The sequence below is a fragment of the Carcharhinus amblyrhynchos genome, chromosome 32 (assembly GCF_965287045.1).
Source record: "Carcharhinus amblyrhynchos chromosome 32, sCarAmb.v2.hapA, whole genome shotgun sequence".
Classification (NCBI taxonomy): domain Eukaryota; kingdom Metazoa; phylum Chordata; class Chondrichthyes; order Carcharhiniformes; family Carcharhinidae; genus Carcharhinus; species Carcharhinus amblyrhynchos.
The window spans coordinates 10,021,154-10,037,790 of record NC_137355.1 but is presented as its reverse complement, the minus strand read 5'-3'; the positions used below and the strand labels follow the sequence as shown (position 1 = coordinate 10,037,790).

General features: G+C 44.1%; 1 protein-coding gene across 2 annotated transcripts in view; it reads right to left on the bottom strand.

Moving 5' to 3' along the window:
- Positions 1-2,122: 2,122 nt before the first annotated feature.
- Positions 2,123-16,637, bottom strand: part of tbc1d2b (TBC1 domain family, member 2B) — a 127,808-nt gene continuing 113,293 nt past the window's right edge. For both annotated transcript variants that reach the window (XM_080216040.1, XM_080216041.1), the window contains exons 10-13: positions 9,551-9,668; positions 7,023-7,208; positions 5,828-5,949; positions 2,123-4,560 (exon numbers count right to left, since the gene is read on the bottom strand). In XM_080216040.1, the coding sequence (XP_080072166.1) occupies positions 4,362-4,560; positions 5,828-5,949; positions 7,023-7,208; positions 9,551-9,668 (625 nt within the window). In that variant the 3' untranslated portion in view covers positions 2,123-4,361. The remainder of the gene's footprint in view (positions 4,561-5,827; positions 5,950-7,022; positions 7,209-9,550; positions 9,669-16,637) is intronic.

Below are 16,637 nucleotides of genomic sequence, written 5' to 3'. Positions count from 1 at the left end.
TGGTTGAAAAGGAAGCATAGGGTATGATAGGGTAGAGCAACTATGCAGAATGACCATCCTGTGACACGTGGGAAGGCCTAGATAAGCACATATGCAGGAAGTGTAACCCGCTGCAGAAACCTGAGTTCTGGGTTTTGGCAGCTGGAGTCACTGTGGTGGGTCTACACTGCTGAATAGTCCATTTAGGGAGTGATCATACCTCATGTTAGGAGAGGGCAAAGGTTTAAGGTGAGAGGGGAGAGATACAAAAGGGTCCAGAGGGGCAATTTTTTCAGAGAGGGTGGTGAGTGTCTGGAATGGGCTGCCAGAGTTAGTAGCGGAGGCAGGTACAATTTAAACAGCGTTTAGGCAGTTACATGGGTAAGATAGTATAGAGAAGGATATGGATCAAATGTGGGTAATTGGGACTCAGTTAGGGGTTTAAAAAAAAGGGCAACATGGACAAGTTGGGTTGAAGGACCTGTTTCTATGCTGTAAACCGCTATGACTCTATGAAGACAGAGGGAGTGGGTGACCAGCAGAATGTCTGGGTAGGAAGGGTAAGCGCCCTTGGAGTCCACCTCACTCATGAACTAGTTTTCCATTTTGGACGCTGGTGGGGATAATGGATCCTTAGGGGAATGCAACAGTCAAGTTCGGGGAACCATGGGTGACTCAACTGTACGGCAGGGAGGAAGAGCTGTTGGGGATTTGATCGGGGAACAGACGGGCGTTTCTACAGCCACAGACATGACTTCAGGATGGTATGTTACCTCCCTGCTGCCAGAGTCAATGAGGGAGATTGCAAAACAAGGCTCGCGTTGGTGAAAACTATACATTCACAAATTAGATTTTTCTTTTAAAAGTTAAAGTAATGTTTATTTATTAGTAACAAATAGGCTTACATTAACACTGCAATGAAGTTACTGTGAAAATCCCAAAGTCTCCACGCTTTGTTCAGGTACACTGAGGGAGAATTTAGCATGGCCAATGCACCCCAACCAGCACATCTTTCAGACTGTGGGAGGAAACCAGAGCACCTGGAAGAAACCCATGCTGACACGGGCAGAACATGCGACTCACCTGACAAAGGAACAGTGTGTTCCAAAAGCTTGTGGCATTTACTACCAAATAAACTTGTTGGACTTTAACCTGTTGTTGTGCGACTTCTTACTGTGTTTACTGCAACTGTACATGGCTTTGGTGAGACCACAGCTGGAGTACTGTGTTTGGCCTCCTTATTTAAAAGGAAGATACAATTGCTTTATAAGCAGTTCAGAGAAGGTTCACTGGACTCATTCCTGGGACAAAGGGGTTGTCTTACGAAGAAAGGTTGCACAGGTTAGGTTTATACCCACTGCAGTTAGAGGTGATCTTATTGAGATATACAAGGTCCAGAAGGGACTGGATAGGTGGTGGGGGGGGGAATACCTGGAGGATGTCTCCTTTTGTGAGGAAAGACTAAAACTAGGAGACATAGTTTAAGTGGTTAGCACTGATGCCTCTCAGCACCAGGGACTCAGATTCAATTCTGACCTCGGGTCACTGTGTGTGAAGGCTGCATGTTCTCCCCATGTCTGCATGGGTTTCCTCTGGGTGCTCCAGTTTCCTCTCAGTCCAAAAGACGTGCTGGTTAGGGTGCATTGGCCATGCTAAATTCTCCCTCAGTGTACCCGAATAGGCACAGGAGTGTGGTGACGAGGGGATTTTCAGTGAATTTATAGTAGTGTTAATGTAAGCCTACTTCTGACTAATAGATAAACTTTAATAAGGGGTATTAAGACAGAGAGGTGAAACCTTTTCTCCCAAAGGGCTGTATGTATATGGAATTCTCTACCCAGGAAGTAATGGAGGCTGGGTGAATGAGATCTCTATTCAGCAAGGGAGTCAAGGGTTATGGGGGAAGACGAAAGGGGAGTTCAGACCACAACCAGGTCGGCCATTACATTACAGAATGGTGGAGTAGGCTCGAAGGGCCGAATGGCCGCTCCAACACCTATGTTCTTTTGTTCCCATGTCCTATTTACCAATCTGACGACGACAGGACCCTCTGAACCAATAAACCAGGTAATCCAACTGCTATATTTTACCAAGCAAAGGCACATCATTGTGGCAAAATCATTTTAATGTTTAGAACCACAAAACAAGTTTCCTTTATATTTCAACAAGACAAAGTCTGTTAACAAGAATTGTATGAAAAACAAACAATATTTAAATGTCAAAATAAAGTCAAACACTCAGCGTAAACAAAAGATAAGATTCTTTTTCCAGCTTTCTTCAGGCACTGGTCATACAGAAGCTCGTGACAGTCTGTGTGTCAGCATTAACTCATCCAACAGCAGAGGTTAGATACTCAGGATACATCAACATAGTTCAGGTACTCCACACGAGATCCTGCACGTACAATTCACTCTCACAATTCTCTATTTCACTGTGTAACCGTTTAATTGACACTGAGGATCCTATCAAAGTGCGAGATCAATGGAAAGAATCTGATGCGCTCCCAGCACACACCTCCGCATCCCTCCAACCATCAAATTAGGATCGATATGGAGAATAAAACTTAAAGACAACATTGAAAAAACAACAATCTTGGTCTGGTTCCCGTCAAAGTCAAAGTTTATGAAACAAATATTGCATTTTGAAAAGTGGTCTTGTTTCACAAAACACATACATTTACTTGGTGTTGATCTAAACCAGTTTACCTTCTGCCCTCTTCCCTGGTCTAGTCGAGACTTGCAGTGACGTGGGAGTTAGGGTTGAGATCTTCTACCCCTTCATGGTTAGAATCATAGAATCCCTATCGTGCAGGAGGCCATTTGGCCCATCAAGTCTGCACTGATCACAATTCCACCCAGACCCTATCCCCATAACTTCATACAATTACCCTAGTTGTCACCCTGACACTAAGGGATGATTTACCATGGCCAATCCACAGTCCACACATCTTTGGACTGTGGGAGGAAACCAGAGCACCTGGAGGAAACCCACGCAGACACGGGGATAACGTGGAGACTCCAAGTGACCCAAGCCAGGGATTGAACCCGGATCCCTGGCACTGAGAGACAGCAGTGCTAATCACTGTACCAGCGGTAACAGGTAATTAATTCAGGGTCATTCCAGAAGCCTTGAAAGCTGAAGTGCGATTCAAGGTCATTCTTAAGACATAGCTTCCAAATTGTGAGGGGCAATTTATGGCTGTAACACGGACAGCAATCAAAACCCATGTTTCACAGACCAACCAATGTGACACATTTCAAATACCGCTTTGCAACTGGCATTGTAAACTGAGGGGACAATTTTCAGGGATTGTGACAGATATTATTAAACCTACAAATGATGCGCTGTACAGAACAGGTGGAAGACATTACAGGGAGAATTCCCATTCTGTGCTAGAATCAATTGGTCTGTCTGATGTTAGAATGATGATGGTACAATGTGCATTTCAACTGTAAACATGATATACTTCTGCCGAATATCCTTCATGGAGGCGAAAGTTTCATCAACACCAATCTTTTCAAAACACAATATTGTAGTGAATTGATAGTCTGAGCAAAGGATGGCTACATTATATCAAATAGCACATTTTCCCTTTCCCCCATTATTCAGAAAGAAAGTCTCAACACACACACACATACTTTAAGGCAAATCTTCCCTTCCTCCCCAACATTTAATACAAATCATTTTTGGTTGTCAAAGGAAGCCCGCTTCCCAAAATACTGATATGAAACAAAAAAAGTGAAGGATCAGAAAGACAACGCATCCAATTGGAAATCACGCTGGACGAGATCTCCAAATAATACTGTTGTGCATTGGAATTGGTCCCACGATGGCTAACCAGAACTGATAGCATTTGCCATCATTAAAAGGAAGACATTAGCAGAGTGTCCCAAATGGTGGTACCTGATACATTCCCACTGTCAGTCTGGAGGTTAGTTCGACACAAAACCTTTCCGTTATCTGCAGTTATAGGGAAACATGCCCAGCATATTTCTTCTGCAGTGGGAGAAGAGGTTTATTTTAAGGATGGACTGTGAGTAACTCTGCCTTTTATATATATAAGAAAAATTCTAAAGAGGGCCACTCGCTTCCCTGGAACATTCAATTGAAAGCAGATGACTGGGCCAAGGGCTACTTAGCACTCAAACAGTGGGCTAACAAAGTGGGGTGGACAATCACGTCTGAGTCCCCCCATCCTTCCCTTCTGGAGAACCAAGGAACTGTTTTCCAACAGCAGCAAATATGTTCAAGTGCCAGGTAGCCCTGGGGCTAAAGATCCTAGCCAGCCAGTTGGTAAACTCAAGCCGTGCTCCCAGATCATCCTTGCAGCTTCAGTTATTCAGCAAGGCCGTTCAGTCATTACGAGGGGCTGCACCTCCCGTTTAGGTGTCCTCGTCATCGTCGCTAATGACGTCCCGCCTCTCGGGGTTCGCTGTTTCGCGCTCCCGTAGAAAGTCTTGACGGATTGCTTCCAGCTCGCTCAACTCCTGGCGCACTTTCTCCAAGTGGAAAGCTCGGTGGTTATGGATTAGCCGCATCGGGAAGGGATTCATGTCCACAAAGGCAATGTTGGTGAGCTTCCTGCAACACAAAACCAGCCATTAGAATTCTGGAAACAGTTCTGATGAAAGATTTGATTGCGGGACAGATTAATGATCAGAAACAAAACTGAGCATTGTATAAAATTCAACAGAATCATTTCACTTTCCAAAGTCAAACAATTAAAATATCTCTGATTTTGTATAATTTCAAGTTTGACATCAGTCTATTTATCAGTGTCATAAGGAGGCTCACATTAACACTGCAATGAAGTTACTGTGAAAATCCTCTCACACACCTGTTCAGGTACACAGAAAATTTAGCACAGCCAATGTGTCTAACCAGCATGTCTTTCAGACTTGGAGGGAAACTGGAGCACCCGGAGGAAATCTACGCAGACATGGAGAGGAAATGCAGACTCCGCACAGACAGTGACCCAATTGAACCCGGGTCCCTGGCACTGAGAGGTAGCAGTGCTAACCACTGTGCCGCCATGCCTTGCAATAGAAACCCAGCTAAATGATAGGGATAGGGCTGGTGGGAATGTGGTCAGAGCAGACTCAACGGGCTGAATGGTCGCCTCCTGCACTGTAGGGATTCTATGATCTTAACTCAATCCCACGTACTGTATGATCTGCAATACAGTGTTGCTCAGTATTATTAATTTGCACTTGCAACATCATTGGGAAGTGATGTGAGAGCATGGCACCAAGTAGCCCCTAGTGAAACTGGCATCAATGCGAATCGGGCGGGGGGGAATCTCTCCGCTGATTGGAGTCACACCTGGCACAAAGGAAGATGGTTGTGTTGTTGCAGGCCAATCAGCTCAGCCCCAGGACATCGCTGCAGGAGTCACTCAGGGTAGTGTCCTGGGCCCAACCATCTTCAGCTGCTTTAAAAGGCGTTTCCTCCATTATAAAAATCAGAAATGGGGATATCCGTGAGTGATTGTGTTGAATATTGAGGGGGCAGTGGGGGTTGGGAGTTGTAACATCGGGTTGAAGAGACTTAAACAGGTGGAACACGGACAGGGAAGGAGCGGCAGAAGACAAGACTCTGACGTCATCTCTTTCACAGTCACTGTAATTCCAACAGGAGACCATTAGTTTTCAGAAAGATAACGTCCAGGTGAATTCCACATGCACAAGGTACCAACAAGATTGGAAATGAAAGGTGAAGTAAGTAACTGGGGAACTGATTAAATACCAAGTGCATTTAAACAGATGGCATGGAGTGGGGAAAGGAATGCACCCAGGACTGTTAATCAGCTCAGGGCATTCTCTCAGAATTTGGCAGTTCTCTTACTTACCGTGCATCAAGAATTGTGTGAGTGAAGCGTCTCAGATACTTGAATATGGACATGTTATCCTGAAGTTTTAGAAACTCCTCCTCCTTGAATTTGAAGACTGCGAGTGCATATCGGAATATAACCTGTAGAAAACGCAGAAAGCGATTACAATAAAACAAAACAGCTGGGGGGGGGATTCTTCCATCCCACCGAGCTGCTCTAGCAGCACAATGGCTGCAAGACATCAGTGTTAATAGGCTCCCCATTGGGTGCCACAGCCACCGCACACCTCCGAGATTTTTAGAGTACCAAGCTCCATGCCAGAAACTTCCATTAGCGTTTCATTAGTGGGCCCGGGACTGAAGTCTCAGAGCCCACTAGCATTTCAATGCTAGTGGATGGTTGAGTGGTTCCATCCAGTGGGGTTTACAACGGCTCCCTACTAACAGGGAATTGGCAGCCAATCCCGCTGGAGGGAACAGAGACCATTGAGACGCCACCCCCCACCTCCCCCCAGAAGGACTAGGATAAGGGGGTGCCCCAGGGCAATGCCAGCCTGGCCCCTTGGCACTGCTCAGGGTGGTCCGGGAGGCCAGCTATTGGGGAGTGAGGGGCTTGGAATGGCCCCAGAATTTAACCTGTAGATAATGCAGAAAGTGATCCGGGGGTGGGAGGATCGTGGGGCTGGCCAGCAGTCAGGAGACTGACAGTGCGGGGCCAGTGCGCATGCATCGATCTCCGCTCTAACAGATCGGCGCATATGCTGTGGCCCGCTCGGCGCTATACTACCAGCCTCTCCAATGGGATGAGGCCACACCCACAAATTTTCACAATGAATCTCACTCGGGATCTCTGCAGTGCTGTGTGTGGGAGATCCATCCTGAAAATCACAAAAAATTCAGGAGTTACTCCCATTTTCAAGTGCATTCGGCACTTAGTGTATTTTTGGGAAAATGTGTTTCAGATGACTACAGATAGTAAAAATCTTACTCCCCAATAGTTTAAAACTTAACATGTTTAAAAAACTTGATCAGAGAAATACAGTAAAAATGGCATACTAAACTAGGGTGTTAGAATGCCTAAAAAATTTCAATTTTTAAACTTATAAAATTTCTGTAAGAATCAGAAATATAACAAAGAATACAGAAAAGTTTCCCGTTATATAAATCTATACCCAAAGATTATCACAAAAGAGAGAGTGAACATTGTACTGTACCTTCGGACCCTCGTACAGGAATGAATCCCAGATACGGAACATGATGTCACTGACAACACTGTCCACAAATACCACAAGGAACCAGTTAAAGGTGATGAGGGAGAAATCGACCTTGTACTGTTCAAAATGAGCGTGGAGCCGTGGCAGCTTCTCACTCAGCAACTCTTTGAGCACCCGCTGGTCAACCTGGTGTGCAGAAAGGAACAGACTGAAGGACAGCACAGAGAGTACACCTTTACATCGAGCACCTCTCATCTCCTCTGAACAGTCCCAACCACTTCACTGTCAATAAGTTAATTCATTCCAAAGTGCAGTCAGTTTACACAGACCCAAGGTCAGAAGAACAGTTGGACAGCACAATGGGAGAAATATTTACACTCACTAAAATACTGCCATGGAATTGTTTCCATTCATTAGGCAGGTGGCACCCTTGGTTTAAGGTTTCCTCTGAAAGTGCAGCATTCCTGAGCTGCTCCTCTCAAACTAACCACCCCCCCCACCAAGCCTGACATTCTATTAGTAATGCTGGCTGCTTCCTCTAGTTTTAGCCGGATCCTTTTACCTAGGATAATCAATCTTCCAGGATTACGTGGGATGTCAAGTGTTTCTTGTGTGTCGGTGCAGACTCGATGGGCCAAAGGGTCTCTTCTGTGCTATATGATTCTATGTGGAACATCAGAGAATTTTTTTATTGAGAGTTTGGGTAACTAAATCCTAGGGCTTTCCAACATCCAACTGGAGGGATGTCACTTCCTCAAAAGTGTCCAGGGGGAGTAGGGCAGGATCAGACCCTTTTTGAAAAGTTGACTGCCACTCAATGGGTCATTTGAATAGATAATCGACAAAGTTTATTGTTAACGGCTCGCTTCTTTATTTTCACAATTACTGACACAAAGGCTAACAGGCCTACAGATATCAAAGATTTTGCCACCGTCTTTGAGACAGATTGAACACAAGGATCATATCCAATCCAGTAACAGGACCATTCACTAAATCAGCACCTTCACGATGGCTGTCAGAGATTTCAACCCCAGTTTTGTTTAGCAGCCTCGTGCTTGCAAAATCTTTCAAAGAATTTACCGATTTTTAGACCATTGAATCTGTCTAGGAAGCCCATGGCATAAAAATCACACGGTCAAAAAGCAGAACTTACGAGGGGTGCACGTTAATATTTCTACCAGTGAGTGCTACCAGGAAACAACATTTCAACAGAGTGTTCATTTTTAGACTGTTCTAGTCCTCATCCTCAAAGAATCTCCATCATTCTTTCGCAATCTGCTTTTTGTTAGAATGTCACATCTGGCATAAGTGGAGACCATTCGGTCTATTAAGTGCATGCCAGCTCCTAGTGAGGCAATCCTGTCAGTCCCACTAACCCAGTCGATTCCTCTAGCTCTGCAAGCTCATTTCCTTCATGTGTCCAACCAATTTCCTTTTGAAATCACTGACTGTTGCCATTCCACCACTCTGGTGAGCAGTGTGTTCTGGGCCATTGCTACTCAGAGTCATAGAGGTTTACAGCATAGAAACAGGCCTTCTGCCCAACTTGTCCATGCCACCTTTTAAACCTCGAAGCTAGTCCCAATTGCCTGCATTTGGCCTATATCCCTCTATATCTATTTTACTCACATAATTGACTGTTTTTTAAAAGACAAAATTGTACCCGCCTCTACTACTACGTCTAGCAACTCGTTCCAGCTACTCGCCACCTTGTGTGTGAAAAAATTGCCCCTCTGAACACTTTTGTATCTCTCCCCTCTCACCTTAAACCTATGCCCTCTAGTTTTAGACTCCCCTACCTTTGGGAAAAGATATTGATATATCTGATCTATGCCCCTCATTTTTCTACAGAGCTCTAAGGTCACCCCTCAGCCTTCCAGTTTATCCAGCCTCTCCTTAAAACTCAAACCATCAAGTCCCAGTAGCATCCTAGCAAATTTTTTTCTGCATTCTTTCTAGTTTAATAATATCCTTTCTTTAATAGGGTGACCAGAACTGTACACAGTATTCCAAGTGTGGCCTTACCAATGTCTTGTACAACTTCAACAAGACATCCCAACTCCTGTATTCACTGCGCAAAAGAGTTCCTGCTCATTTTCCCTCCTACTGAAAACCTTACATTTGCATCCTCTAGTTCTTGTTCCAATGGGAAGAGTATTTCCTTGTCTATCAAATTAAGCATGTCATAATCTTGTAAACCTCTATCTAATTTTCCCATAATTTATTTTGCTCCAGGGAGAACCCCAACAAATCCAACATAACCTGAAACACAATCCACCCCATCCACAGAGCCATTCTGGTAAAATCTGCACTCACAATGAGGTTATCAAATAATCCAACCTCAAAACACCCAGTTTAGTATAGCATACCCTTTGGTTGGGACAAGCTATCCTAAGAAATCACCACAATTCAGGGCCAGTTTCACCTTTGCCTCATTTGCACACCCACTGTAGAAATGGACGAACAGTTAAGGGAAAGCGTAATGCAACCAACTCAAAAAGGGAGAAGCAAACATGTAATGATCTTACCTGTGACCCAATCAGGTTCTTTGTGTAATAGTCAGGAGTCATAAAGCACTCCGTTATGGCAACCAGGCACCAAAAGGCTTCTTCCTGTTCCAGGTACAGGAGTGCGATCCCAGCCAACCTGTACAGAAGATTTCACACATTTGAATACACAGTCACTGCTTCTCTTCTCAACAAGGTGCTCACTGCTAGATAACAGCAATTAGCATTCACACTTTATTTGTTGTCACAAGTGGGCTTCCATTAATACTGCAATTTACTGTGAAAATCCCCTAATTGCCACACTCTGGCACCTGTTTGGGTACACAGAGGGAGAATTTAGCACAGCCAACGCACCCTAACCAGCATGTCTTTCAGACTGTGGGAGGAAACCGGAGCACCTGGAGGAAACCCATGCAGACATCATAGCCAGAAGTTTACCACTACATCCTCCTCAGAATCGGGGTGGGCAAGGCTCGCAGAATGGAATTCTCCGTTGGTTGTGGGCTGAATTTTACAAGTCTCGCCTGAGCGAGATCATAAAATAGCAGCACATCTCTCTATATGTAAGCATTCCACAATCTGCACCAAAAATAGTAACATCCTTACCCTGTGACTTCTACACTCTTGTTACAGGAGGTACAAAATTACAGGTAATTAATGATTCAATAATTACTTTAAAAAGTCTAGATTGTCTGTCACTGTAATCAATCTTACATAACTTTATGGTAGCCTTAACAAATTGCAAACACATGTACAAAAAGCCAGAAATAACAACATAAAAACTGTTACTCTTGCACTGAAGTGGATAACACTATTATATTGTCAGGTTTGCTGGATAGTACAGATCAAGATTATCACACAACAGGCAGCCATTCAGCAGACATACCAGTGCTTCATAAGTTCTCATTCTCAAAGTTACGGTGGAAATCCCCTAGTCACCACCTGTTCAGGTACATTGAGGAAGAATTTAGCAGCGCTAATACATCCCAATTTTTTTTTTGCAAGTATATATTCAAATTTTCTTTCGAAGTTTATTGCTGAATCTATTTCCACCACCCTTTCAATATTTCAGATCTTGCCTAAAAATATTCTTATTGTTCCGTGGAATCGTTTGCCAATTGTCTTAACTTGCAACCTCTGGTTACTAACTCTCCTGCAGGTGTGGGTACACATTCGCCTTATTTACTCAAGTAAAAATCCTCCATTTTCAAAACAAAATATTGCCACATCCTATTTTCAGGGACTTTTAAAAATGTCACTCGCTGGGATGTGGGCAGGCCAGTATTCACTGCCTGCTCCTGATTGCCCTCGAGGTGGTGGTGGCGGGCTTTCCTGAACCGCTGCAGCCTTTTGTGGTGTAGGTAACACAATGCCTTGGTCTATCACTTGCACCGACTGCCTTGTGTAGGCATGAATCTGTGCAATGCTGGACACAGGTCATCAACTCTATAAGGTAAGCACTGAACAATGACAGATATCACCAGAATGCGAAGGCAGGAGTTCATACCCACACAAGCCAGACACTAGAGTCTCTCAACCTCAGCAGTGATGCTAAGAAGTTTGTAGGTATTTCCCTGCAGGGAGCATGGTCAGTACAGGTCACCTTGGACAGGCTCCAGCTGTAAGATTGACTGGGACTGGTGGGTATAAGGGGCCTGCCGCTCTGCTCTGCCATGGTTGCTGCATTTCTGTAGGAAGAATCACTTAAAAACATCTCAAAACAAATGTAGAAAAATTAGATTCTCAAAATTGAAGAACCTCTATACCCTTAATGTATACAGACAACACAACGATCAGGGTATGCAATATAATTATACAAAAGTTGTGTGCAGTCTGCTAGGAGGATGCACTTTTATAGAACATAGAACACTGCAGCACAAGTTGCGCTGATCATATCCCTACCTAGTAGGCCTATCTATAACCCTCAGTCCCATTAACTCAAAATAATTTTCTTTGCAAATTATTTCTAGTTTGATCCTCACTGAGATTACCATTGCCTGTGTAAGATGAGCATCTTACAATTTGTCTAAGTTGATCTCAACAATACAGGAATAGTGGTTTGAAGCAGCTTCTACAAATACTCTGCTTTCCCTGATCGTAACTGGCAGTCATGTTACCAATGGCTGGGAGGACCAGAGGAGAGGTGAAAAGTAAAGTTTTTTAAAACAAGTGTGTGTGGCACAGTGGTTAGCACTGCTGCTTCACAGCACCAGGGACTTGGGTTTGATTCCCGACTTGGATCACTGTCTTGCAACTCTGCATGTTCTCCTTGTGTCTGCGAGGGTTTCCTCCGGGTGCTCCAGTTTCCTCCCACAGTCCAAAAGACGTGCTGGTCAGGTGCATTGGCTGTGCTAAATTCTCCCTCAGTGTAACCCGAACAGGCACCGAAGTATGGCGACTAGGGGATTTTCACAGTAATTTCACTGCAGTGTTAATGCAAGCTTATTTGTCACACAAGTAAATAAATAAATATTTTTAAATAAAGTATAGGTTGGATTTTGAAAATTTGTTAATTGCACCAATATTTCCCATCCTCTCAATGCAGCTTTATCTCCAACCCACTGAGGCCAGTGCTCCAGTTACGGGTCTGGCTTAATCTCTAGATATGTTACCAGGAGAAATATCCCAGAGAATGAGCCATTAGCCCTTCCCTATTACAGTATTTTCTTATACACAGGTAGCCACTTGCCACATGCAACAACAGGGAGGGAAACATTATGGAAGGTACTTACAGTTGGCAACAGTTAGAATGTATAGAGGCTTTGTTTAAAACCCAACTGGGTCACATTTCATTGAAAACTCTCAATTATAGACTGTGGGAAACAAATGTACATTTGGCCACTATAGACTCTCCCTGGAGCCATTTAAAAATTAACAGGATTGTGTGGGCAGGTGGCTCTCGATCTGTAATGATTCTCTCCTATCCCACATAGCGATAGGTCCCTTTATTCATGACTATACACCTAGAATTGCATCATGAGTTAAAAACCATCCTTAGTGATGCTGAGAGTGATCAAAACTGAGCAAAGAGAGAGTGTCTCAAGACAAAGTTTCAGAATTCCTACAGCACAGGAGGCAGCCATTCAAGTCTGCACCAAAAACTATCCCAGCCAGACCCTATCCCCATAACCCCATGTATTTACCTCACTAATCCCCCTGGCATCAAGGGGCAATTTAACATGGCCAATTCACCTAACCAGCACCTTTTGAAACGTGGCAGGAAACCTACACAGCTACAGGGAGAATGTGCAAACTCTGCAGTCACCCAAGACTGGAATTGAGCCTGATTCCTGGAGCTGAGGCGCAGCAGTGCTAACCACTGTGCCACCGTGCCGTTTAAATAAAAACCAGAAAATGCTGGATACACACAGCTAATCAGGAGGCACCTCTTAAGAAAGGAACAGAGTTAGTGTTTCAGGTCAATGACTGTTTGATGGCCGTCACGGTCATTAAGCTGAAACGGTGACCTTTTTTCTCCCCACTGATACTTCCAGACCTCCAGAGCTGTTCCAGCATTTTTTGGTTTGTATTTCAGATTGACATTGTATTGTGCTTCTGCAAAATAGGTGGATTTTATCTGTGTTAACTATTTGTTTAGTTGAATTTTATTAATCTTTGTATGTGTGCAAATTGGACAAAGGAGATTGTGTGCTGTACAATCCTGTGTCCTGTGCTATTGCAGGACAGGACAGCAACACGGCCAGAATATCCGCATTTACAGTCTTCACTTCAGCTTTCATTAATGTATTAAATCTCTCGAGCAGACTGATCAATTCATTTTCTACATTACTCATCACTTGCTAAAAATTGTTTGTTAGATTCCTTTAATATAATCCAGAGTCACTTCCCCAAAACATACATGAAACTGCCAGATTCAATTTGGCATAAACACACAATAGGTTGAGACTTTGCTCATACAGGAAGTTTGATATAATCAGCAGATGCTGACTAGCACCACTAGATGGCAAACTCTGCACATGTAAGGATTTCCTAACCTATTAAGCAATCAACATCATGGTTCCACTGTCAAAGCGATGGATAAACAACTCCAGGGATGAACATAAACCACAAATTTTAAATCATTCGAGGTCAGCTTTCCAGTTGAAGTGAGGAGTGGAGGAGTAAGGATGCAAAGTATTTATGCATTTGCCTTGATCAGAAACATAGAAGCACAGAAGGAGTAGGCTGTTCGGCCCTTCAAGCCTGCTCCACCATTCATTTTGATCATGGCTGACCCCCCTTTAGCCTCAAGAGCAACATCTAATCCCTTCTTAAAATCATATATTTTGGCCTCAACTTTTTTCTAGCCATTCATGGGACATGGGCATCGCTGGCTGGCCAGCATTTATTGCCCATCCCTAGTTGCCCTTGCCCAACTTTGTGGTAGTGAATTCCACAGATTCACCACTCTCTGGGTGAAGAAATTTCTCCTCACCTCAGTTCTAAAAGGTTTATCTCTTACCCTCAAAGTATGACCTTCTTGTTCTGGATTTCCCCCACCATCGGGGGCATTCTTTCTGAATCAACCTTGTCTAACCCTGTTAGAATTTTATAAGTTTCTATGAGGTTTCCCCCTCCCCACCATTCTTCTAAACTCCAAAGAGATGAGCAAAGGAAAACAGGATTAGCTGGAAAATTGGAGCATTTGCCAAGAGAAGGGACTCAAACACGTGACAAGCAGATGTTAAGTGTCATAAATCATCGCCGTTACTGAGTCACTCCAAATCGGAAATTAAAGAACAAAAACTAAACTGACTTCACTTCTTTTGCAAAAGGACAAAAAAAAACCTATATTCTTGACTGGCTGAAAGGCATGCAGAAGCACTTTGGAAACAGTCGACCTTAGCCAGACGGAGCCGCTTAACTGGCAAGTAAAAGCTCTAAAAGTCAAACTGCTCCATTTGAGGTCAATTACAGCAGTTGAAGAATTCCTCCCTCGCTCTGTTCCACAGATTTTCTTTACACTGGGATTTGAGGGGGGAGCAAGTGGGAAGAACCACAACCCAAATTAGTCACCAGCTCTCAATCCCATTTGTCCATAGTAAGCAAAATCCTGCGGATGCAGGAATCTGAAGCAAGAATGGAGGACTCAGCAGGTCTGTCAGTAGCCATCAGGAGAGTCTGTCTCTTGTCCGTCATCTGTTTACTGGTGACAGCAAATGTCTCTTAACAGTTTTGGGTGTTTCTAAATCCCATTGTTTATCCTGAATATGTTTCTTGCAGCAACCAGGACCCAATTTTACATCATGCTTTTATATTTTGGACTAGGGTAAGGAGGGAAGTGAAAGAGGCTCATCACTATCCATGCTGAGTGTGCCCGTTAGGAACTTGTGACACTATTCAGTGACACTGGCAAAACAGTCACTGCATTTTATACCGTGACAAGTGGCTCAGTATGGCACAGCTTGGTGTGACTCCTGCTCTGCCTAAGACTGCAAGAGACTACCAAGGGTTGTGAACATAGCGCAGTCCATTACAGTGCTCCAGTTACAGGTCTCCCACCCATTGATTCCGTCAACACGTCCCACTGCCTCAGAAAAGCAGCCAGCATAATTAAAAATCCCACGCAGCCCAGACATTCCTTTCTCCCACCTTCTTCCATCGGGGAAAAGATACAAAAGTCTGAGGTCATGACTCAAGAAAAGCTTCTTCCCTGCTGCCATCAAATATTTGAATGGACCTACCTCGCATTAAGTTGATCTTTCTCTATACCCTAGTTATGACTTAAACACGACATTCTGCACCCTCTCCTGTCCTTCTCTATGTACGGTATGCTTTGTCTGTATAACGCGCAAGAAACAATTCTTTTCACTGTATCCCAGTACACGTGATGATAATAAATCAAATCAAAGTAACAGCACTGATTTATGACGCTAAACATCTGCTTCTTGTCATGTGTTCGAGTCCCTTGTCTTGGCAAATGCTCCAATTTTCCAGCTAATCCTGTTTTCCTTTGCTCGTCTCTTTGGAGTTTAGGAGAGCGAGGGAGGTGGATCTCATAGAAACTTATTGGCAATATGGAAATTCATTGGCCTCTGAGAAACAGCAGAGGGAGTTAAAGAAACAAATGCTGCTATGCAGCAGGTTTAGCAAACCAGCACATCCTGACACACATCAGTAAAAGGAGCAATCAGGGGCAACATTCCAGGAGTTACGTATCTCATGTCCTAAAGGAGACTGCGTTAGACAATGTTGTTGAGGATTATACTGCACCAAAAATAATCAACCTCAAATGCTGTTGAGGTTTAAGTGCAGCTCCCCGCCGCAGGCTCACTAACTCTGCTCGACAGCTAGATTACAGATACAGGCTTCAGACTCCCTTCAGACCACAACAGCTGTCAATGGATCAACAAAGTAACCCTTGACCCTCTCGCATTTTAAAAACTAGTGTCCCAGCTCCAACTTCCCTTTCCTTTTCAAACTCCTTGAATGTGTTGTCACCTCCCAAATCTGCATCCACCTTTCCCAGAACTCCCTGCCCGAACCCCTCCCATTAGACGTCTGTCTCGCCACAGTGCCTGAACAGCTCTCATCAAACTCACTAAGGAGATGTCATCCTTCTCACCCTGTATGCAGCCTTGGACTTTGCTGACCACACCATCCTCCTCCAATGCATTGCCACTGTTGTCCAGCTAGGTGGGACTGCTCTCACCTGGTTCCATGCTTATCTATCTACTCAGAGAGAGAGAGAGTGTCAACTGCATTTGCTCCATTACCTCTGGTGCCCGTCAAGGAAGTCTCCTTGAGCTCCTCCCTATTTCTCATTTATGAGCATAGCAGTGGAAGGCATGGCTGCCAATGGTGTTGCAATTAAAACTGGGAATGTTTAGGAGATGGGAATTGGAGGAGCACCAATGAGGGTTGTAGAGCTGGAGGGGGGTTGGAGTTAGAGGGGCGCAAGATCATGGAGCAACATCTAAAAGCAGAATGCTACTTCTCAAACCCACTTCTATCTCACCACCAGCTCTTGCGACCAACCCAGTCTCAATTCTCAGGCTGTTTGTCCAACATCCAGTGTTGGACAGGGAGAGGTTTCCTGCCATTAAACCTGGGAAGTCTAAAGCCATTGTCTTCATTCCCTGCCACCAACTCTGCTCTTTTAGCACAA